The sequence below is a fragment of the Homalodisca vitripennis genome, chromosome 5 (assembly GCF_021130785.1).
Source record: "Homalodisca vitripennis isolate AUS2020 chromosome 5, UT_GWSS_2.1, whole genome shotgun sequence".
Classification (NCBI taxonomy): Eukaryota; Metazoa; Arthropoda; class Insecta; order Hemiptera; family Cicadellidae; genus Homalodisca; species Homalodisca vitripennis.
In genome coordinates this window covers 31,422,383-31,448,939 of record NC_060211.1, presented here as the reverse complement: position 1 = coordinate 31,448,939, position 26,557 = coordinate 31,422,383, and the positions used below count along the sequence as shown (strand labels likewise).

Sequence of the window (26,557 nt, the reverse complement as noted above, 5' to 3'; positions counted from 1 at the left end):
TACCCGTGGTTCAGAAATTATTATTTTTATTAATGTGTTTAAATTCACAATCCATATTAATTTAAAATTATCACAAGTAAAAGTTTGTCTAAAATACATTGTGGTGTTTTGTCTTCAATGCATAAGGAGGCATCATTGCAGGAATAAAATCAATCAATCTATCCTTTACATATGTTAAGTTCCAGTAGGTCAATTATAATTAATTTCCATTACTCATTGGAGGTTTATAAGTCGAAAACAAATTAATTCTACAAAATTAATAACGATAGTGTATAAACAACCAAAGAGTCCAAATGTAAATAAATAATAACTAAATTTGAAATTAAGATGCATTTTGTATAATGGTTAATTAATGACTCAATTAAAATATCGAGTGTTTGCACATCTATGTATTAATAGAGCATTTATATGCACAGTTAAAGTCTGGAGTTCCTAATACTAGTTGTTCAGCAAGAGCTTATCAATTTTAATAAATCTAACACCTTTTTTAATATAGTTTTAGGAAAATCATTTAATAAAGTAACACAAAACAAAACACAGTAAAATTTTAAATAGTTTTGAAAAACTCTAAAATTAGACAAATAATAGCAAAAATTATCCTTGTATTAAATAAAAAAACATTAGATTTAATGAGTAAAAACAGCTAATGAAGTAAAAGAAAAAGTACATCATTCTTTGCTAATGATAATATTCATTTAAATATTTACTCTCTTGCATGGAAAACAATATTAAAAGTTCTTTTTAAAACGCTAAGTTAACTTTTAATCTAATATAGTATTACTTTTATAAATTAATCTTTTTATTGATTCTAGTTATGAAAGGCAAACTGCTCAGTTTATAGTTAGTATTAAAAATATATAAATATATATGTGAGTAACATTTTAACACTAATTTTTAAATAGAATTACAAAATGTTCAACAATATTATTTTAACAATCAACTGTTAAGAAACTACACTTCTATTTGTCACTCATCTCACCGTTCTGTGTTTATTGACCTGTGAGTAGACGTCTTCACTGCGGACGACCCCGTTCTCTTGTTTACACAGGGGCACAGACACTCTCTCGTAGGGGGGGTCCTGGCACTCCACACTCTCGTAGTTGGGGTCCGAGTCCCGACACACGGTCTCGTAGTTGGGGTCACCATGTCCCGGGTCTTTTCGGAGCAAACTGGCGTAGTCCGGCTCCGAGTTGGACAGTCTGGAATTACTCCGCTTCTTCTCGACAGTGGCGTATGTGGCGTCACAGCCGTCCTGTGGTCTTAACTCCTCGTAGTTGGGCTCACAGTCCGAGGGTGCCACCCTCTCGTAACCGGGGACCAGACTGTCCAGTTCCCCTGCCACGGTCTCGTAGCCGGCACAGTTGCTGGCCACTGTCTCGTACCCAGGAACCACACCGGCAGGACTCTGAGACCTGTACAGTCGAGTAAGCCATCAGCAAAGTAATTAATCCACTTAATAAGAACACTAAGTTAATATGACAGAAAGCCTTACCTCTGGACAGTCTCATAGCCTGGCAGCTCGGTTTTCTGGACACTCTCTACCAAGTCAACTGTGGATCTTTGCTTCTTGACAACCTTAGCGTACATGTCGTCTACTGTGGGGGCATCAGGGGGTCGTGGCAGGGGGGAGTTGGCCTGGCGCTTCTCAGGCTTAGGGCTAGTGCTGGGGCTGCCTGTACTTGACCATGACTCTACACAAATCAATTGAAATCATAGAACCTTCACTTTGTTTTTGTGAGTATAATATATTACTAGCTTGTTAGCCTGAGGAACATCAGTCTACTTATTGTTCTTTGCACTAATTAGTTTGCAAAGAAATACACCAAACTAAAATATCAGACTTTTTCAACTGGGTTATTTTCAATAGTATTTTGTACAAAACTCATGCTAGACTCACCATAAACTTATTTTGGCAAATAATAGTTTACCTTAGATAAATTCCACCAATCTTTTTTAAATGCATGAATTTTAGACTAGTTTCATTCATTTTTAAGACTGTGTGTCAACATTTTTTTTATGTTACAAAATTAAGATGAGTTAGAAAAACCACATACTTTATATCATGTCCTGCCTTAAATGATATTTGCTAAGAATTGAATTTTCATTACAGTCTTGAAAGAGCCAAGTAAAATTGCTAAAGTTAGTTGTATAGTGGGATGTTGTGAAATTTCATAGCACACACGAGTTCACGAGTTAAAAAATATTAAAACACTTTTTTTATTTTGAACTTTACAACAATTCTATTGCAAGAACTCAAGAACTATTCACATTTATTCTATTAACTTAATATTTCAATTACACTGGAATTTAACATTTGAACACAATTTCATGTTATCAAAATATCAAACACTTGCCGATGACCACGAAATGGAAAGATACTGTGTGTGGAACCAACTACAGTTAAAATAATTTATTGAAAGCAGAGATCAATCTTACTGCTTCCTAAGCTGTCAGAACCATTGGAGCATGGGGAAACAGACTAGGATTAGTAGTAATGCAAGTTCTCACCCTGACGCGAGTGGTTGTTGCCGGCTGGTGGGAGAGGGTGGGAGGGGGGCTGCAGGCTCACAGCTGCTGCTGGCCGAATCTGAGCGTAAGTCTCACTACCACTGGTGTACAATGGCTGGTTTGGCTCCTCTATAGCTGCGTACATCTCATCTACGGAAATATCAAACGTTTATTAATTGTGTGACATAATACATATTAGCCTTGATTACTTAATATTGCAAGAAGCTATAGTAAGAGACACATCAGGGGGTGTGGAAGTGGCGGGGTCTTCATACGCCAACACATGTGCCAAGCCAGAGAGTCCATGAAGCACACGCACAGCCACCATCTTCTCTCTTCTTAAGTGCTACAGCACTTCACAAGACACACACACACATACAGCACTTAATACATTTTCGTGCACGTGCACCTGGGAACTGCCTGATCCAATTCTTGTTTTCTTTGATTATTCCGATCAGGATGAGCTGATCTGTCAGGCTTCTCTCTGACTATCCTTACCACACTCATTTTTCATTTTGTACTACCCTCACATATTGGGAAAACTCCCCCAAAATCTTGCTCCAACTATACTCTACTAATACTAAACCTAAATTTCTTTCTTTATCCAAGCCAAGGTGGAACAGCATATGCCAAGGGCTGCGTGATCAAGGGTGTGCTTGGTCTTTAATATGCGAACTCTGGATACCTGGCAAACTCCAGTTTAAACATAGCCTTCCCCCCATGTAGAGCGGGACAATGCTTGGGATGACATTTAGATCTCCGCTACTCGTGGGAACACAATGCGTAAAGAAATACCAAAACATTTTAACAAACCAGAGAGCTCTAGCAGTACACAAAAAGTGGAAAAGAAGCGTAAGTATGGGCCTTATACAGATTAACATTCACCATGCTAAGAGCGCAACCGACATCTTGAGTAGGAGGTTTGTCTCAACAGGCCTGGATATCGCCCTAATCCAGGAACCTTGGATCAACAGAGGTTGCATCAGAGGATTGGCGACTCAGGTTGGAAATCTCATATATGATCAATCAAATGAAAATCCCAGAACATGTATACTAATTTCAAAAAATATAACAGCCTTTCCTATTACAGATCTGATAACAAGAGATCTTTGGCGGCTACTGTGAAAGTGGCATCACAGCAAGGGGTGAAAGAGGTGACCATAGCCTCAGCCTACTTCCCCAACCTGTCAACAAGCTGCCCACCAAAAGAAATAGGAAGACTATTGCAGAGATAGAGGTTCAGCCCTCATTCTCGGCTGTGACTGCAATGCTCACCATACCTACTGGGGAAGCACAAACAAACCCAAGAGGTGAGGAACTTCTACAGTTTATGTTCTATAATGATTTAGTTTTTGGAAAATAGAGGGTCCAGTCCCACCTTTATTACCAGAACTAGACAAGAAGTCCTAGACATAACCCTATCCACAGGACTCAAAAACATAAACATTGTAAGGATCAGAATAAATCAAACAAAGGAAGTGAAATATCTGGGTATAATCCTGGATGAGAGGCTCACTTGGAACTCACATATTGAGAACAGAATATCCAAAGCGACAATGGCCCTTGGGGTCTGTAAGAGACTATTTGGATTTAAATGGGGATTGGAATCCAAAATGATATACTGGATTTACGAAAGGAGGTGATGAGAACAGCCGCTTTAAGTGCAATGAAGCTTCTAGGAACAAAGGTAATAAATACTACCTCCTTAGAAGGTCACATGAAGATAATGCAAGGATTTCCTGAGGCTGAAATGCTAACCAATGTGTCAGATGCAATGGTTAAGAAATACTCCTTTGAAAACCCATATACTGTCTCTATCGATGGAAGAGAGAAATGGATTAAAAGGAGACCTACCCTACAAAAGGAGTTCTGAAGTTTTAACACAGATGGTTCACGCCTTGACTCTAGGGCAGGATACAGAATATACAGACCAGGAGTTAACATGGCACTGCTCCTGGGGAAAAAATGCCACAGTCTTTCAAGCGGAAGTCATGTTACTCGGTTGGGTGCCGGGTCATGAGGGCATTCACGGAAATGAAAAAGCAGACATCCTCGCCAAAAAGGGAGCAGAGTCCATAATGGTGGGGCCTGAGCCAGATTGCGGGATAGCTTTCTCCAACAGCAAAGCTCTTGTCCAAGATTGGGAAAAGAGGATAAGAAACATTAATTGGAGTAGAGCCTCAGGATTAAGACTATCCAAAATGTTTATCTCTCCTTACGATAAAGAGTGGGCAGCTCTCTTGGATCAGAGTAAGGAGGATATAAGACTGATATTGGGGATGTTGACAGGACAAGGTCCCCTAAGGAAATATCTTATGAGCCTTAGCCAGACTACGAATGTACACTCTGTGGAGAAGAGGAGGAATCAGCAGAGCATATTTGGTTAGATTGTCCTGCCATTTTAGAAACTTGGAAAAGATTCCTGGGAGCATATCTCCTCAGCCAGCCCCAAGGACATCAGAGAACAGGAGCCCTCAAATCTGATCGGCTTCTGCACAAGCCTCGGACTTTGAGGACACAAATTTAAGTAAGGAAGGCGCAAAGGTCCTTTTAGGACTAAGCACAGGGACAAACCGTCCTTTTCCCTCAGGACAAAAAAAAGACACATTGCAAGCCTGGACATATGGGCAGTTACCGCACCCCACTTCATCCCTCACCTGATGGCGTTGCCACACTGTCATATCAACTGATTCTCAGTATGAGGTGACGCAATGGTATCTCGCTTCATTTTAAATGTTTACATCCACATTGTTCTTCGCAGTTTGATTATGCTTCATGTTTTTCTATTATTACAATTTTTTGCTCACGTTCTGTGTGATAGTGTAAACAGGTGTTAATTTAAACCGTTAACTTAAAGTACTGAGGAAGATCTCCTTAGTGAGGGAAGGTCAGATGCCACCCTAGGGGAAGGCGAGCGTAGAACCATTCTGCTTATTCTCAGACCCAGATGCAGCCTCCACCTTCTATCATGTTCAGTGCGAACCCATTTCAAGACAACCCCAAAGGATTCACACCTAGAAATGCAACAGAACCGTTGAGATCCCATTATATTGGATGCTGAGCCCAGGTTGGCTAGGGAATCAGCTCTTTCGTTTCCAGGGATCCCCTCATGACCAAGATCCCAATGAACAGGCACATTGTTGATTCTGGCAAAGGAAGAAACAACTTGATAGCAATCCCAGATAAGTTTGGAGTTAAATACAAAAGAGTCTAATGCCTTCACTGCTGCCTAGCTAACTGTGAAAATGCTAATTGTCTTACTCCTAAGCCGCAGGCAAAGATTTTCATAAGTACACTCCATAATGGTTGTGACTTCTGCCTAAAAGACTGTGGGATAAGGACCCATAGAGACCACCAGCTCTCTACATGGTCTCACTCCCACAATTCCAGTGCCAGTGCCACTTTTTGATTTAGAGCCGTCTGTAAACCACTCAAGCTCCGCTGAAGAGATTTCATTCCCTCTGACCAATCCTCCCTAGAAGGTATAACAAGTCTAAAAGGTTTGTCAAAGAAAAATATTTTGTGGCATCTGATCAGAGATTATCTGAGGGGCCGATCAAAGTCCCACCTGCTGAAGACAGTAGGTACTTCTCTCGGTCATAGCCTGAATGACAATATGCAGAGGGGCGAGGTTGAGGCAACAGTCTGGAGCTGTATCTGGTGTACTTGGAAAAGCCCCAGTGATAGCAAGGCAAGCCATCCTTTGGATGCCAGCCAGACCAGCTACCACCATCTTGGCCTCCGTTTAGCCACTATAAAACAGACCAAAACATTAGTGCAGGTCTGACCACAGAGACATTAAGCCAATACCTTATCCAGTCACATATTTGACCATCAATACCACGTCTCGAGACCGCATTGACAATCGCCTGAGTGCCTGTATTGTCTAAAGCTCCTTCGATGTCCAGAAAGACACATATGGCTACTTCTTTTGCTGCCAGTATCTTCTCAATCCTGTATACCAGTTGATACAGGACTGAGTCGCATGATCTTCCTGAAGTGTAGGCATGCTGATTTGGAAGTAGAGGGCCCTCCAAGACAGATCCCTCCCAAACAAACCTAGCAATCATCTTCTCCATGGTTTTAAGGACAGACATATCGGCCTAAACGACTTGGGATGATCCAGGCTAGACCTCCCCTGCTATAAACACTACCCTAGATAAAATATTATTGGTCTGTTTAGTATTGGTAAACAGTGAACAGTTCAATCGTTTTCAAACCATTTGTCCGTTTATATGAAGTGAAAAACCTTGCGGTTTGTCACAAATAAAAAGTTTATTTTACCATAGAAGTACTGTATGTTATACTGCTATTGTGCATTTATTGAATTCTTTGTATGAATGTAAGTGTTAAATGAAAAAGAAAAGTGGCAAAGGAGAACGCATCCAGTGCTAGAAAACCAGTTAAGAACCAGATTGTTGTATGAAGGTTGTCCCAATCGTCCTCCATTTCCTGGCAAATTTCTAGCTGATAGATGCGATCACGCGTGGTGGCTGGTGGCAGTTGCGATCGTCGCGTCTGCACGCTGCGGTCGATTGCGATCGTCGCGTCTGCACGCTGCGGTCGATTGCGATCGTCGCGTCTGCACGCTGCGGCCGATTGCGATCGGCTAGTGTGAGCTCGCTTTATTTAATATTAATTGCGCCAGGACCGATCGCCGCGATTAGGCTGGCGCAACTATCGCTCGTGTTAACCGGGCCTATGACCGCCTTAGACAAAGTCGCAGCGATAACACATGTTGACATACTTATTCGCAATTTTGGGTATTTTCAAGGTTTGTAAATTAAATTCACAGCTTATTATCAATTGATTATCCCATCATTAGTTATTCTTCTGTCCCAGCTGACAACACTACACCAGGCTTGCATTGATATGTCTCATACTACATTTACTTCAACAAAGGCTAGTTACCTGAATCGTCCGAGACAGTGGCGTAGTGGGAATCGATGAGATCTTGCCTTCGAGTCACCTGCCCGAGGATGTTAGATAACGGTTCTCGTACGCTGATACTGGTATATCCCTCTGTACAAATTCAAAAAAAATTATGTGGCAATGTGCAAGAGACTGCAATGTTAATATCTTATAAAACAACTCTGACAGGCTGTTATTGAAAAGTTTTTTATCAGTAAATGTTTATTTTCAACATATTAAACAATTAAATAAGCGAAAAGAATTTCCAACTCGATTTAGTTATTATATTTATAAATTTAACATACACAGTACAAATTAATACCTATTTGCTTTACTATGCAGTTGAACTTACTGCTAGAATCCTGAGAGTCACCACTAAAGTGCTGTTGCTGGGTGTTGATGGGCAGAGGTGGAGTCATGTAAGGCAGCTCGTGATTGGCTGGGATACCCCCAGCAATGGCAGTGGCTGCCGGAATGTCTACGGTAGATGAAAGAGAACTCTGGGATAGAGAGACAGACTTGCGGCTGCGAGGTGGTGCTACTGGACTCTCTACCTCATCCTCAGAACTGTCAACAAATATTAATAAATATTCCAACAACTCAACAGTTCTAGGTTGGCTATGGACATAAACATGAAAACACCTAAAGACTAGGACACTCCCAGAAATGGCAGTGGCTGCTGGAATGTCTACTGTAGATGACAGAGAACGCTGGGATAGAGAGAGACAGACTTGTAAGTGGACTCTCTACCTCATTCTCAGAAGTAACAGCAAAATACTATGACAGGTTGGTTTATTTATTATTTCATTTTTAATTTGTTCCTTAAAATTAAATTATTATTTAATTCTTTTTTGACAATGACAAATTATAACAAATAAAGTTATATGAAAAGTCTGCTTTTTTAGTAATTCAATTTTTAGCTACACTACAACTAACCAAGAATTAAAATGAAATCAATCATCAAAAAACTTTAAAAAGTTTACAAAATCAAAATGAAATTAAAAACAGGAATTTTAATAAAAATATTGGAATAAAAACCAGAATGGACCTAACCTTATAATAGTTACTGCAGAATAATGGTGTTTGGCTAGTCAAACAAAATGGACATCTGGATGGGTACAGTCTGTTAAAATGATTACCATTCCGTGTCACAATGAAGGTGGTACAGTAGAACCCCTCATATCCGGCCTCGGTTTTACCGCACCTCGGTTTATCCGGCCACTTCCCGAAGCCAATATCGAAATTTATTTACCACGGCTTGCAGACGCGCAGTTGCACGCACTAGTCTCCCACGACTCTTGCGTTATTTTGGTGTATCTATTTGTTTACATCTTCCTGTGTTGTCCTCAGTTGAGCTAGTAGGTTTAACCTGTAAACAGATCGTTGATTATTTCCAGTGCGGTTAGTACAGTACAGTACAATTGTTTTGTTTCCGTCAAGTGTTGTGTACTGTAGGTTGGTTTATATCCGGCCGAATCGTTATCCGGCCAGGGGCTCGGTCCCGTGGTGGCCGGATATGAGGGGTTCTACTGTAATGGAAATGGCTGAGAAATTATTTCCACTACTATAGAAGTTGTAATGGTTTTTACTTCGACCACATATGAAATATGTCTGGAAAATGCATTCCAACTTTATTTTTGCATGTACTGTTCATACACTGCTTGATTAATTTCTCATCATATTAATTCCAATCTCGTTCCGCGTATTTTACACATTCTTCCAGTGATGTTTAATGGAAAAAAAAGTATTAAAACACACAGCACCTGGAAGACGATGAAGACTCGCTGAGAGGAAGGACAGGGTCTGGAGCATGGCTAGGCCCAGCTTTGTTGTTGGCCTTCACATGTGCGTATGGGTGTTCGTCACCTATAACAGTCACCAGAAACTCCATAAATATTTTTTTAAAAAGTTTGAGAATATCATTTAAAGAGTCGAAGGTCAAATGCTGCCATTGAAATCTGAGTGGAAATGACGTTACTGTTACACAAGCACCAAGTGCTGACGCAGAAACCATCCGAGCCACGAACTAGCTATGGCCCGCCGAACTGAGGGGACATCTACAGTTGTTAAACGATGGATAAGTATTGGCCACACTTATTGGCTTGCAGAGTGCAAAGGACTAATACATTTTGTACTCTTGCACTATATTACTTTCTACAGAAAAATTGTAAATTTTAAGTTATCTTATCACTTGATGAGATTCCCACTTCAGTGGAAACATTAAATAAATGTTGGATTTTATGAAAAAGCAGAAATAGTAGAACATTTGGAGGCCCTGAAAATGTTTGATGAGTAATTTTAGCTCACAATGGCACAGAAAATTATTTGTTTAAGTATATTATTTATGACAATTGAGATTTAATGCTGGAATACAGTTTAGTTTTCGTATTTTAACATTAGCACTAGCATCTATGGATGTTGAATCAACAAATAACTTACTTTGCTTGACCTGATCGTAAGGATGCTCTCGTTTGACCCTAGCATAAGGAGACAGGCTGTTGTCGGTCTGGCTAGGAGAGTCATAACTGCTCTCGATTGTAGAGTCTCGGGGCAGCTTGCCGTTGGGCCCACCTCCTCGTCCTGTCATGTACATTCACTTATTACTTTGGTTTACTATAAATCTAGTCCAATACATACGAATTAATCGGTAAACAATAATCTATGGAATAACTTGTACAATAACAAAATTTTGCCTCCCCCGAGTGATAGGCTTCAATGACGCACACCAAAATCCCTTGGACAATCACTGACCTCAACCTTGTCTATGTGGGAATGAAATTTCATGCAATATTTCAAGTCAGTAGGCCAATTCAATCTTAAAATAACCTGCAAAAAACAGACAGACGAAAATGAGAAAAATTTGAAGGTCTCTGAGTGATATCGGAATATACAAATTCTCGAGTCTATAGGTTCAATTCTATCTCATGGTATTGTGTGCACAGACACACACATACACAGAAGAGAAATTTTGCCAGCCCAATGAATAATAGGCTTTACTAAAGCTGAACTAATTAGGTGGTAATCTTCCTAATGGCACACAACTCATTTTCAATCACTATGTCATCTCCATGTCTTTGACATGTTTAACCATCAAAGATTTCAACCCTGGCAAAAATTATATCTACGTGTCAATGAACTAAACTATTCCAAATTGGTATTTAAATTTGTGATAAACCTTATCACTTGACTTGAGAGACTTATAAAGTAGTCACATATTTAGCACCAACTGCAAAGTGCTGATTTTATTTCCAAGTATCATAATGAAGAGAATTTTCGTTTTCCGAGAATGAAACTTGCACCACTGAAAAGAGTAGCTCTTTCTATACATGTAGTTTTCCTTGATAGGTGAACTCCTGTGTTAATCCAAACTTATCTGGGACTTTCATCAGGTTGTTTGTTGGGTCCCTTCTCATGAGAAGGAATGAAGGGACTGATACTTTCAGCTAAGATGACAGGACGTTAACAGTTTTGTGGAATTCTAAGGTATTAATCCTCTAGGTTTGTCTTGAAGTGGATTAAACATGTGAGATAAAGTGTAGATTACATCGGGGTTTAAGGATGAGTAGGCTGATTTTACTTTATGGAGTCGTCGTTTTAAGGGATGATCGTTCTGTAGATTATTCAATGAACGGAAGGAACCTATGGTTTTTGACTGCCAGTGATAATAAGGGACTGTTGTGTCACCTTTAGTATTATGAACAGAATAGCTTGCAAAAGATCTACATTGAGAGAACATTACCGTGTTTGTTATCGTCCACTGTAGCGTACAACTCAGAGCTGGTATCACCATTGGGTTCAGCAGCCTCCCACAAGACATCAGCACTGCGACCTCGTGTGCGCTGAGACTCAACAGGCAGGTCTGGCAGGCTACGAGTAGCCGATGTTACTGTATTGTTGGGCCTGTACATTCATTAATTTTATTACTTGTTGCTGAAGTCAAACGACAATATGACAATTGTTTGCACCACTTGTAGTATACTATCACAATCCTTCCATCGTAAAAAAACAAACTTAAACAAAGAATTGTATTATATTGTTGTGTTACCGAAACTATCTGTAATAATTAATTAATTTAACTTAGACAACTCTAGGTCTACATTAATCATACAAAGCACATTATAAGAAAAGAACGGAAGAGTACAAGAAAGTTTAGGACATATTCTAATTACAACTGTAGTCATTGGACACACACTAACATAAAGACAAGTCACACTGATGTTAGTATGTTACAATTGTGATGATTGAAGTAAAAGGCTAAGTAATAAATCCAAAAAAGTCAAAATTAGGAAGACTTATTTGCAAAATTAATAATGTAAGCAAGAATAAAAGATAGCAAAATAAGAAAAAACAAAATAAAACCTTTTATTTGGATCTGATGCAAGATGGTCAAGGGTAGGGGTTGCAGGGATTACGACAGCATTCAGCTCCACCAATGGTGGGCCAGAGCTGAAATTGACATTCTCGTCGGGATTTGTCAGTTTGACCATGCCGGCAAGTCCCATCAATTCATTCCTACAAACACGTACACAACACATGCTACAAATAAATACTCAACAATACACCATGCCTTAAAATTATTTATATTTATAAATATGCTAATCTTTATATACAATTTTTATAATATATACTAGCATATTTTATAATATGCTGTTTTATTCACAAGTATTATCATTATGAAGTATAGGAAACATTGTAAAAGTAAGATGTACAGTTCATTAACCCTTTAACGGCTTTTGCCAAGAATATTCATTGCCGATTTTTGACTAGGAAAAAGGGCCGCTGACGAGTTAATCCGTTGTGTAGCAATAACCTGTATTATTTTGATCTGTGATGGATGACAATTTGACTAGCAGGAAAACAATGAAATAGATAACAGTACATAGTTCTCTGTTCTGCTGCTAGATGGTATGAGTCTGCTGATCAGCTTAGTTTTGAGGTTTTCTCGAAGTATTACATGTGCCAAATAAATAACAAATAACACAAATACATGCATCAAAGTTATTCTAGACTTCAACTGACAATCTGAGTTTGTCCGATTTAACAGAAAATGTGGTCAATCTTGTCAGGATTTATCCACTGACCTTGATAGAAAGTTACATCAATACACAACACAAGCAGTTACAATTAGTAAGCACCACAATTAATAACATGCCTTAAGTTATTTCTACTGAGGTAGAGTCAAAGTTCCCAAAATAGATTGTCCGATTTAACAGAAAATGTGGTCAATCTTGTCAGGATTTATCCACTGACCTTGATAGAAAGTTACATCAATACACAACACAAGCAGTTACAATTAGTAAGCACCACAATTAATAACATGCCTTAAGTTATTTCTACTGAGGTAGAGTCAAAGTTCCCAAAATAGATTAAAATATACAAACAGTGCACTCGCCAGTGGGAAATTTGTTTTGCAGCAGTTGGTACTACTTTTGGGGAGACAATATCTGTATTGTTGGTATTAATGGTCAGTTACCATTGTTTTTCTTGAGGAGAGTGATTTGATGTGTCTGAATATTAACGTTCTCAATAAAAAAAAAAATGGAAATAAAAAACAGTGATCAAACATTAAATTCTGCGTTAAGATTCAAAAATCATCTGTGAGACTAAGTTCACTCATGCTTACGCAGACGAGGCGGTGAAGAAGGGACAAGTTTATGAATGGCACAAACGTTTTCGTGAAGGTTGCATGAGCTTTGAAGATGACCTTCATAATGGACGACCTTCAACTGCTAACAGTGATGAAGAGATTGAGCGAGTGTGGTAAGTTTTAATGTAAACTGGTGAGTAACAATTGACAAAATTGCATTTGATGTAAATCTATCACATAGTAGTGTCCACAACATCCTTTGTGATCATTTTAACAGCCATCGAATTTCATTTTGATAAACCTGGTTGATTTCTTAATGATAACCCCCAATTGACATTGGTCTTTGTTAGTACATAATTATATAGCCAAGAACAATGTTACCACGCTAGAACATCCACCCTACTCGCCTGACCTGGCACCAGTCAATTTCTTCCTGTTCCTACAGTTGAAAACATTGTTGAAAAGGAAAATAATTTGCAGATGCTGAGGCTGTCAAGTAAATGGCAACGAACACAATTAAAGAATGTCAAGGAAATGGCAATGAACACAATTAAAGAACTTTCACAAAATGATTTACAAATGTGTTTTGATCAGCTGTATGAAAATTGGAGCAAGTGTGTTGTTGCAGGAGGAGAGTATTTTGAGGGAAATTAAATGTGTAAACAAATTGCGGGAAATTTTTGACTCTACCTCATACATGTTGATTACTATGTAGGCAGAAATAGTTATTTAGTTATTTATCTGCAGTTGACTTGATAAACTTGTGATTACATGGTTACCAAAATCCTAAATGATTTTAATGTTTCATAAAGTGTGATAATGGTGATAGTATGAATATTATACCCAAATAAAATTCAAATAACACATTTGTATTTAAAATCTAAATAAAGATTAAAATAACCAAGATTAATGCTATAACCGTTTTTTTATTGACACATTTTGACGAGTGTTATGAGAATCTTTTTATTTGACAGTAGTTAAAGCAGAATGCATAGCAGTAGTCTATAGCAAACATAAATGTACTCATAATATTAAACAACATTTCAATATCTATGTATAAACCTTCAAAAACAAAATATTTACATTGTCTCTATATTTCATCAACATTTTACACTTAAAAATTATCTCTGCTAATGTTTTATAACAGAAGGAACACTATCCCCTGAAAATATATTCCATACGAGAATAAGCTGAGAAAAGGAAAATAACCCCTTATATATAACACTTTCATTATAAAAACCTACAAAATGTTTAAACCATGAATTTACAATAAACTTCCCAATAAATTAATTATAAAAAAATATCCCTGATCAACATTTTGAATAGTCAAAATTTGGCTTTTGCAAGTTGAGGATTTGTAGTTTTTTTTTTTTTTTTTTAATTTTCTTTATTAAGAATAGTTAAACAGATTTTTATTTTTAAAACATAAAAAATAAAATGTTCTTCCTGAATGCTTATTTTGCATACTGGAATCTTAATTCAGACAGCCTATGAGGCCTTACATTTTTTTTAATGATCAAAATACATACAAAAGTAATAATCATTTGATTTTATATATGTCATCCTTTATATTGTTTTTTCTCTTTTCTTACCTGTATTTAAGTGAGTGAAATACAACATTTTCGTTTAAATAAATACAGTATTACATAGTTGACATGAATGTTACCTGCTGTATTCTGTTAGATGGAAAATAAATTCCATCCTTACCTCAATACTTACATGATAAGATAAAGGACTTACTTGGGCACAGTTTTACGGCACCCGCAGACACAGCCGAAGAGAGCAACGATCACAGAGAGCAGGACAAAGATGGAGAGTAGGACCAACACAAACTGAGCTTCAAACACCATCCCGACCTGTGCAGGCAAGTTATCACATGTCAATTTCATTCTAAACATGTGTTCCAGTACCAGAAAACTAAGGATAAAGCATGTTTGTACTGTAACATCATAATATATGCTCTCAACAATATGCTGTTGACAGTATAGTCTAGAGCACCAAAGAAAGTTGGAACAAACCGAATTCAGTTATAAAAGTGCTGTCATCTTGGAACGACAAAGGTAATTTGAATATTTGATAACGGACTGATGAAAGCTATTATCTTTTCTTTTAATCTTAGAAATAAAAATTTGTATTATTATAGAAAATTTGGTTTTTTCAAAATACAAGAGTATTTTATTGACAGTATGAGTTGGCTGTAGTTGTGTGGCTATTTTGTTAAGTATCCTAGAAACCTCATTAAATAATAAAATTACTTTATATCTTTACTTACTACTATATCGATGGTTATAAGCACAGACATTGTATGTCCCACTTTTTTCACTTTGGACATTTTATATCTTTGGAAAGCTGTAGTCTTTCATCTTGTTATCATGTATGTCCATTAATCCATAAATCGAAAATTAATAAAAATTTCTTCTTCTAAAAAAATGTGTACATTTTGGAATGATGTCTTATTTTTACACTGCATCCACGTTAGTAGCAGTCCAGAGATGCAGTACCAGCTGATCAGAGAAAAATACCGTTAGAGCACAGATATAGTTTCTTTGGACTTGCAATGATTGTGCATGAAAATACTAGGCCTACTCTCTCTGGTATTTGTTTTGCATCTTGTAGTATTTCCAAACAATTCGCTGATCTCAAGTGCACACTCATATAGTATGTCCAACATTTTGTTTTACAATTAGGTTAGGTTTAGGCCTTACAATGTCTGTGCACATCAGAAACATAATCCATAATAATAAACAAAACCACGAAGACCGTCATAATGTTTCTAGTTCGAGCTGTTAACCTCTACTGTGAAAAGCTTGTGTTATTGACTTTTTTTATTATTTTTTTTATTACCGTAATTACTTATGAAGATTTTTAGGTTGAAATTTAAAAAATTTAAAAAATGGTTAGTCAGCGGGCAGAAAATCCTCAACCTCTTAACAAAAACTCTGAACGGAAAGGTGGACACAATAATTGTGAACTCGAAAACTAACCTCTGTATTTCAAGGTAAGTTTAACTCAGCTTTTCGATTTCTTTGATGAAATATATACCTATGGTTTGAAAATAGGATGAATGTAACGGTATGAAGGGCTCTAGCGAAATTGGTACTGGATTGATTACATACATGACAAATCTTCCGAAGGGAATCAAACATGTCACAACGTTTTCTGACACTTGTGGTGGCCACAGTCGGAATCAAATGATGTATGTTGTAAACAAGACACACATTGGAAACTGTTGGCTTAAAGTTCATGGAACCTGGACACTTGTACTTAGAGGCAGACTCAATGCACGCCACGATTGAAAGAGCGGGCAAACACAGGAAAATCTATACCACTCAAGAGTGGGCACTTTTGATTGCAATGGCTCGTAAAAAACCTAAACCATACAATGTTGTGATTTTGGATTTTTGGAAAATCTTTGACATTTGCATAACTGGGAAAGAATATAATATTGAACAGAACGAAAAACACCAAAAAAGAAACTGTGAATTGGGCTTAAGGTGAAGTCGTTCAGGTTTCAAAAAGCAAACCCCTTTGAAATTCTATACAAGTACGAACTAAACAAGGGAATAGAGTTTTTTACTCTTGATGTACGTATGGATTTCGAGACGCCACTCGTTTGGGAACAAAAACTTCTCAGTCTGAAGTACACAGAGCCTATTCCGGTTTCCAGTGCCAAGAATAAGGATTTGATGTACCTATTGAAAGCGGGTGTAATCCCAGAAGCATACACGCATTTTGTCACTGGAATTCCTAGTTCGGAGTTGGCAAGAGATATTGTACCTTACGTCGTAGAGGAAGAAGAAGGAATCGAGTCTCTGACTGAAGCAACCAAAAAGAAAAAAGGAAGACGCAGTAAAACAGATGTTAAAGGCAAGAAACCAGAGAAAGTACTCAGCAAAGAGACCAAGAAAACCAAGGAGCCTAAAAAACCACCAAAAAGAGTAAAGAAAATAAAACCTCAGTAGTAATAAAATGTCTAAAACGACAGTACTGCTGAATAAATCCCAGAAAGACTGACTCAATGTAACTGAAACACATTTAGCTGTTTACATGAAGCACTACCTAATTTATTTTAATTTATTTAATGTTTTGTTTATTTGTATTTGTATTTGGGTTTATAATAGCTGGTAGTAATTTTTATTTTTGAAATGTAAAAAAAATAAAAGTAGTCTACAATGTATGGCAATAATATTATTATACTAGTTGTTGATTTTTCATGTCCCTACTAAATCATCTAGGGGCAGCTTTTGTTTTGCATACTTGTAGCATGTCCATAAATCTGTTGTTCAGAAGTGCACACATATAGCATATCCAACACTATGTTTGATTTACAAATTATTTGTAAAAATATGGCTTAAAGAAAGTTCAAACTATTTATTTAGATGCATTTCCAATAAATGTGACCAACAAAATTTATTCCATTCAAACATTCAACAGTTTTAGTTTAAGTTTCCACCAAAATACAAACTTTGTTTTCGCAGTTTTCGAAATTTTATGAAACTGGACATACAATGCCTGTGCTTATAACCATCGATATGTTATTTTAAGGGTGTAATTCATACACAGCTAAGTGACTTTGTTTCATGTAGTTTTCATATTTTCTAATACTTTTAATGAGATCAAAGTTATGTGTTTAGACCGGAAGCTACATTCTACTCTTTGTCCTACAGGTAATATTTCTGATCACATCAGTCTAAATTATCTTGTCAAATTCATAGAATCGAGTGATCTGACCACGCCTTTGACAGTGAGATTGGCTTGGTTTAACCGATCAAAAATAAAAGATATCAGCACAGAACAAAATACACACAGGAAGGGAAAGGAACACAGGGTCAGGCCCAGGTTGGTTGAGATATGTATCCCATAGTCTAAAGAGTACACAAGTGTGTTTTCAAACTTAATGCTTGTTTGAAGAAAATCATTAGAGTCGTAAGATAAGAAACAGTTATAAAAACTTTTGTTTGAATGAATTAGTAGCAAACTAAAAATTAAGTTCAAGTTAAGTTTAAGTTAAGGGTGTCTATTCTATTTTCAGGTGACATGGTATTAAAGACAATCATTTATATTGCTGTTATGACATAGCATGTTGTGAACAGGCGTGTCATCGGAGCTTAGAATAGAATAGCGATTCAATTTATTCCAGAGATCATCTCCTAGAATCTACCAGGTTGAGCCGAAATCAACTGACAGTGTGGTAGAAACCACAGAGTTATGTGATTATCATCTTTAATAAAAATAAACTCCCTTTTCAATGAGTATATGGGAATCCCATCACAATAATTTCCTAGTTTAATTCAATGCAAATTATAATTTTGTATATTAACAATCTGATTAGAATAATAAAGTAATCAATTACATTTTAATATATTCCAAGTTTCTTGTTGTTGATAGTTTGTTTTGTCTAGATTAGTTAAATTCAAAATATATATGTCATTAAAATCAATAGAATTTTATTCCCAAGCACTTTAACTGTATTACTGAACATACTAACATTATAATATATAAAATATATATTAAATATATTAATATTAACATGTTAATATTTCAATAATAATCAATATATAATTTTATGAGCTTATACAACTGTACTAGCCAGCCAGTGGAATATATAGATAACCAAGTAATTAAACCGTAAGTAAAATTAAATTTAATGAAATGAGGCATAAGAGAACACCAAGATTGAATATTTAAAAACTAAAGTAGACTGTTTACAATATAGGAGTAACAAATAGTTGTATAAATTGCACACTGAATGCTAAGTTGAAATTATTTAAATTAAAAAGACGAAAATTAAAAGCCTAATAACACAGTTCTGCTTACTTAACTTTCCTCATTATGAGTGTTACCTAACGTATCTAATCTATAACTATAATTTATCAAACTATTTCCCCATGTGTTGGGAGTGCTATTACAATACTGATTTTTTGGGACACCAATAGGTATACTACAAAAATTACATTGCCTTTGGAGGAGTAAAAATCAAACTTTTAAATTTAAACAACTCCTAAGATTATGTGACCAAAAATAAGGGAGTAAAATGGTTCATAATTAAACACATAATTAAATAAACACTGAAGGTCACATCAGTACAGCTGCCTGACTCTCAAATTAATCAAAGTGTGCTCGTCTGTGTGATGACATAAGTATTTGTGTTTTATTTTTAATGTTTATTAATAGTGAACTACTGTTTATTAATTCCAAATTAATCTTATCTAGATTCTTCAAATTAGAAATCAGTTCTTTCATCTACTATATAAATTCCAATTCAGTGAAACTGTAGTAAGTAAGTGAGTACTATATGTTTGAGATCCAAGTGATTTATCTTATCAAGCTCTACAGATGTTCTTTAATAAAAGATATATAAACCAATTTGTTTATATAAACTTAATTTTTGGTGTTTTAATTTATATGTAATATTTTAATAAATCTAATGAGTGGTTGGAATACAAATTGCTTGGTTGCGACCTGTTTTTTTTATGGAATTCAAAGCTCTTTATTCAGTTTGTAAATAATAATAACTCTTTAAACCCAACAGATATAGCAAATGTTTGCACCAGACCTCTGTATTGATTCTCACTCAAAGAATTTCATCGCTTGACATATATTTTTAACTTATGAAACAGGCCAAAATTGTTGTTTATTTTTGATATGTAAATATTATCACGCAAATTTCTTTTATATAAATTTAAAACAAAATTGTTACATACATTTTGTAAGCAAGTGTTATTTGTATTAATAAAAACACTATATATATTGCATTTCCAATTTTACAAAGGTAGACAATTTATCTACACAAGGTCTACATGAAACAATTTACTTTGTTCAACTATCTTTTTTTAACCTTTGTAGTTTTGTAAAACTCAACAATTTAAAAACGTGTAAGTCTTTAGGCATATAAACCATTATCTTAAAAAGTGACATTTACTTAATTTTTATAAAAAACATGACATCTCACATGACATAACAAAAACTGATGGTATAAGCATTTATTCACCAATATGGTTTTAAGTTACCAAATCATATTGATGTTTTCCATTTTAAACTTTACAAATGGTAACTTTATTGTTTTATTAAAGGTAAACACTTTAATTAAAATTCACAACAAACTCGTTATCATAATACTCAACATGGAACCATTCCAGCCTAAAGAGTTGAACAATGAACTAGACATACACATATTTGAATGAAAGTGCATCAAGACTATTTTTTACACTTTTACAGTCGCTTTGAAGGTTATATTATATTGATATTGTTGGTTTAAAAGGGGGGAACTTATTATCATTTATTAAAAAGAAGAGATTATTTTTATTTCTGTAATGGAATAAAAAATACAGTAATTATTTTTTTAACAACTATTTAAAAAGCCTACAATAAAACCTGACAAATAATTAAATAGTAGAATTTAAGTTACAAATAGTTTTACCAGCACTGAAAATTTGTACACTGTTTATAATTTATGTTTTATAGATAAGAGAAAATTTGAAAAAAAAAACTTTGAATAAATATTAGACAAGTGACAACATGACAGATCACACATTATGTTTTACTATGTGATTTGAATTAAATTCGGTTTTAAAATTCACCGGTTTAAGTAAACCTAAGAACACTAACCTCGAATGATTCACTTATACAGCAATAAATAGCATTTAACAGGAGGCTGATTCACATCACACCACAATTATATCACTCCATCTTCTTATCAAAGTTCACAGAGCCTAAATTGCCTCTCAGTCTTAACATTACACATCAAGACCAGACAAAATGTCTAAATCTACTTATTTTAATCTCTTATACACAGTGGACATACACTCTATTACAATGTGTCTATAACACTGTGTAAAGAATAGAGAAGTCTTTACTGTCTTTAAGCATTTATGACAATGCAAGGGACAACGTCACGTTTTCTTATAATTACAGGTGTAGTAGGAATGGTCTACTCCTATCACACCTGTTGTATTCCATAAAACAAGTGTAGTGATTTAGACATTTACAAAATTAGTAAAAGTAAATTCTACATACACTGTAATAATAATAACACCAAAATTTGCTCATTAAAAAGAAGTAAATATGGTGTTAGCAGCATCTTGTTAAATATATTATATTATACCTAAAACATTATATGCTGTATAAATTAAATAGTAAATAAATAACAATAAATATATAACAATTCAACAAATATAAAAATAACAATAAAATAAATCTAACAATAAATAAAAATAGGAGATATATGTATTAACAAAATTATTAAAAAATTAAAGCACTAATATCCAGGTTAAGTATTCATTTAAAGATTAAAATGTGTTATCAACAAGCCAATTATTTAAAACATTTTAAAATCTACTAATAGACACATGCTATGTTTTTTTCAGGATGTTAATAAAAAGATTAATCCTCATATAGATATAAGTGCCTTTGGTTTTCTCCCAATCGAACATTCATCTTCTGTTCACGCATATATTTTGTTCTAGTACAATAGGAATGTATAATTTGTCTAGTAATAAAACTATCAAATTTTTCTTTGATAATAAGTCAAATACAATAAATATACAGGGAAGGAAGGGTCAAGAAACTCTATTGCCAACATTTACAATAATTCCAAATACTTTCTTTTGGCAAATGAAAGTAGTTTTAGCACTAGTCCTGATTCCCTAAATTGTTATACCATACCTTAGCTGGGAATGAAAAAGGCATAAATAGGCCTTCAACTCATCGATGATTACATCAGACCTTTCCGAATCACACTTGAGTTGTTTCCTCCCCAGAACGTTGAAATACTTTTATGCATAGTCATTGGTTTCCATGTATATAATTTACCAAGATACATCTTTAACAAACTGCATAAAACAATCTAATTCAGGATTTCCTCCTAAGATGCGTAATGTACTTGCATTTACACAAGGTATACCTCAAAAGAATTTGTTTTAGACTCATTTGGTTCATATTTCCAAGGCTAATCACTGTCTTAAAATTTAGGTTTTTATTCATTTATTTCCTGAACCACTCTGATCAGTAATGTTTTCTTTTATTCTGGAGAGGTAAGGCTTCCTTAAATGAACCTAGATGTTTAGGCCTAGTCTGAATAACATTATCAACATTGTCTTCTACATAGGAGGTTTCATCGTCTAATATTGTTGTAGTAGTGCTCATAGGCTTAAGACTAGTAAAGGAATGAATACACACTACATCCTCTAGGAAAGGAATAAATCTACATCATTATCTTCACATTCAATTTAATCATCATAACACAAAGCTCGTGAATCAACAGACAACTTTTCAGCACAGGAAATAACTATACCTTGCACACCTTCATCACTCTGTCACTGCCATTAGAATCGTAGTCGTAATCAATGGCTAATAATAGCAACATCAAAATCAATTAAATCATTAAATCAATTTTTAAATTCCATCTTGATTAATTCACAATTAAACAAAACAAAACAACACACCTAACCTTGCATATAGTGGCTGACAAATGAAAACGATGACAAAGCACTCGAACAAACAGGTGATAAATTCAGTGTCGCAACAAAATCAAATGCATTTTCCACTTAGTAAAAGAACTAGTGAAGACCATATCAAAGATACCTAGCAGGTAATTTCAGAACTAGAACAGCCCGTAGCAATAAAAAATACCTAAACATACAGTAGATGGTGAGACTAGCTTATTGCTCGGCATTCATCCCAGACCGCTCGGGACGAAACCAGCTTGTCTGTCTTCCCCAATGGATTAATAAATGGACTAAACTAACGTTTCAAAAAACTTCCTAACTTCATAAGTGTGTACAATATACTTACAAACCACTTAATCCTAACTTCATAAGTGTGTACAATATACTTACAAACCACTAACTTCATAAGTGTGTACAATATACTTACAAACCACTTAATCCTAACTTCATAAGTGTGTACAATATACTTACAAACCACTTCTTCCTAACTTCATAAGTGTGTACAATATACTTACAAACCACTTAATGGCTTTTGATTACATAAAAATGTCAGTTTCTTCATTTAAAAACAAAACACAATTACTTGGCGAAATCAGAACATAAATATAACCACAGTGACATTTCCATTTCTAATATTAAAAAGCATAGGCCTATAGTTATTTGTATTTCCACCCACTGAGGCCATAAATATTTTTGTTCAGGAGAAGACGGGCAGAATATGAATTATGTTGAATAGTTTGGCTGCAGTATAATAAACGGCCACCATAACAATCAAATTCATCAATATTCATGATTATTGATCAATTAGAAACATATAAATCATTGAAATTAAAAACATTTAACCTTTAGATATTCATAATTAATAATTGCCACCTGTTTTTATTTTACATTTAACAGTTACACAGTTTTACATAATAACAATATTGTTAATGCAATCTTAAAAGCCTATAGCGTAATTCAGTTCGACATTATCGTTCCAAATTAATCAAATTGTTCAAACAAAGTAAAATTATGTGTACAGTATTTGAGTAATGGCTACTAGACATGGGAAATACCGCTATCACCAAAATGACCTAGTCAATTGATACAGTGTTCCAGTAACCAAACTACTTTAGAATATAAATTAAGAACAACTAAGTAAATGACAAATTGGGTTTGTTTTCATTTTTCTAAAATTAAGCCTGTACAGGTCCATTTCTATTTGGATAAATATATCAGCGTATCTCATAATCTGATCTTTTGTCCCTGCTCCATCCAGCTCACTTTACTATATTATTGGTTTCTCAGTAATCTAATACCAGAAAACTTTAGCAGAACTGTTAAATCCTAGTCTCGGCTGTTACTGGTTACCGAGTAACCTAATACCAGAAATTCGTTATGAGAATTCCAAATTATTCAGCCCAGCTATTACTGAAATAACAGTGTTGCTGGTAGCATGTTACCTTAGTAATAGATTACTACTGAATAACCTGTTACTGACACTAATACATTATATAATTATTAACCAATTTATTAACGGTATTATACCAATCTCTAATGACCGCAAGTACATGTTTTATTTATGTCACAAGGTGTCAGACATGTTTATCCTTCAAAATAGTAAAGAAGTAACTAAATGACAATGTTGTATTTGTCAAATTTTATAATTATACATAGCCTAAATAGTTTTTTATTCATCATCAAACTATTACTTTTTAAGACACAAAAACAGCCAAATTATACTGTAATTTGAAATTTCTGTAACATAATTTGGTTTCAGTAGTTATATTGAGGATTTATTTCTCATGAATATTGATTATTCGATAATCATGAATATCAATGAATTCGATTGTCATGGTGGCCTATTATCATACGGTAGATAGGGTACCGATAAGCGGACCCGGTTTTTTATATCAAACGATATTACTTAATTATAACTTTCAATATAACTAACCGATACTGATTTTGAACAATAACTAACTTGTATCAACTATAAATACTTTTTCATATAATATTTTCTTTTATAGATAATAACAGACAGTCGAAAGTTCATGGAGGACCATGAAACGAAGATTAAAAAGTGGCATATTAGCCAACCTGCTTGCAGATCATCTATGTAAGTATTTGTGCAGAAGAGAAGTAAGGTTTTCTAGAGAAGATGCTTCCAACTACTTCTCGAAAATGGTTAATCATTGCTATACAGGAGAAAACATACAAATAATTACACATATTTTGTATTTCCTGTTATAAATGTTTGTTATGTTTTTATCATTTCATTATTATTTATGAGTGTTTCCTATTCCAGTTCTAATTGTTTGATCGTTAGAGCTTATTTATTATTTATAAGATTAGCCTATCACTATATACGTTGTATTAGTTATTATATTTAATTTAAAATATGATTGTGATTGTGGCTATAGATATGTTGATATGATTTATAAACGCGTATTCGATAAATGAACATTAACTATCGATGATTGTACTAATCAATATAAAAAACCGGGTCTGCTTATTGTACTCTACCCTTATACTGCTGGCTACATAGTGGTGAAATTCGTCACTATGGCACTTAAAGGGTAATGATAATTAAAAATTATAATCATTAACATTATCAACCGAAATTGAATATATGGTAGGCCTATGTGAGCACCTAAAAAGGGGTTGTGGGAACAAGCTATTTAACTTACTATTATAGGAAATTGCTAAAAGTGGTTTTGTAATGTTTTAGTTAATGTAAGTAACATTAATAAGTATCCAAAATGTTCCACATAAAATACTTCTAGGTTGGCAAGTCTTAAAGTAATTATATCACAATCACTTTAAATGTTGTCCAAATTCAGCCTAGTGCCTAATTTCATATAGACTAGCATATAGCTTAGAGCCTAGAAGTTTCTTATTTGAAAATAGTACACTAGCAGCAATGGATATTTTGTGGAGTAATTTGTAACTGTACTTATAACGTTATATCTTTAAAATTACAACTTTCTATTTTAGAGGATTAAGCCTAGTATACCTCAGGATAAGAAAACTGTAGTAAACTCACCGAATATTTTAAAGCAATATGAAGTTCATAAAAAATTAATATATGTCGAGTTAAACTGAATCAACTTTATGAAAAAATTACTTTTAAGAGTCATTATAGAAATTCTCAAAATTTTACTGTTATACGACAAAACACATCACACAACCTTAACAACAGTCGCCATGTTGATGGTTATGTTGTTGTTTTGTCAGTCAGCACTAGCACCAGCACCATAGAGGAAAGAGGTCAAACTATGTAGACGACTACTATGGTTGCAATGTTGGAGACTTCAATTTAATTTAGTCTTTATAATTAAATAACATAGATAAATAGTGTCAAAGCAATATGCCACAGTTTTCCTTCAACACTGACCTCATCCGCAACCCCTGAAGCTGTTGGTAGATGTTCTCTCTCCTGATGTTGACTTCATTATATTAGATTTTACTACTTTTAGAAGATATGTGGTATCCAAGACGCTGTAAGTTATCAACTGGCCTTTGACAAGAAAACGTAGATTGAATGTTTTTATTCACATTCTGCGTGGATTGTTGCCAAAACGAACATAATAAAATTTGTTAAAGGATTCTATTACATTATTTCGCTTTTTACTATGTTGTTTATCTGACTTATAAACATTTTGCACATTGGTTTGTGTTTTTTGAGTTTAGAACTTTTTGATCATGCCTAAATTTTACTGCATAACTTCCCGTTTGTTATAATTCAAAATGTATTATTTCTCGAGCTAAATATGCTTATTTTTGCACGCTGCATTTTCTATAAATGATTTTCGTGTTATGATTTGTCGATATGTTTCATGTACGTTGTATAAATTGTATTTTATGAAGGGAAGATGAAATTATTAAAAGCACCAGAAAGACAAATTGAAAATTAAAGATTGTGTCCTACTAGGGCAGTGGTAAATTTTAAAAGGAATTATACAGGATGTCTCACGAGTAACCCGACAAACTTCTCGGGTGGTTTCCTCACATCAAAATAATGAAAAGAGTTTATATAAACGTATGTCCGGAAAAGTTTTGTTAGCGAGCTACGGCTAGACAAAGATTTGCCCGATTTTCTAGGAAAGAACGAAAATAGAGAGAAACT

The 26,557-nt window shown here is 34.7% G+C and overlaps 1 protein-coding gene across 4 annotated transcripts; it reads right to left on the bottom strand.

Moving 5' to 3' along the window:
• Positions 1-369: 369 nt before the first annotated feature.
• On the bottom strand, positions 370-25,667 carry LOC124361931. Of its 4 annotated transcripts, none has more exons than XM_046815996.1 (11): positions 25,475-25,667; positions 14,747-14,862; positions 11,779-11,931; positions 11,159-11,319; positions 9,859-9,999; positions 9,183-9,285; positions 7,772-7,986; positions 7,420-7,530; positions 2,509-2,658; positions 1,493-1,691; positions 370-1,412 (listed from the first exon to the last, which is right to left on the bottom strand). In XM_046815996.1, exons 2-11 carry the CDS (start codon positions 14,854-14,856, stop codon positions 971-973), a joined length of 1,785 nt encoding a protein of 594 aa, XP_046671952.1. In that variant the 5' UTR covers positions 14,857-14,862; positions 25,475-25,667; the 3' UTR covers positions 370-970. The 4 variants fall into 4 exon arrangements, with proteins under 4 accessions (XP_046671952.1, XP_046671953.1, XP_046671955.1 ...); XM_046815997.1 differs by lacking the exon at positions 25,475-25,667 and adding an exon at positions 20,615-20,669; XM_046815999.1 differs by lacking the exon at positions 11,779-11,931 and having other exon boundaries at positions 25,475-25,666.
• Positions 25,668-26,557: the final 890 nt, after the last annotated feature.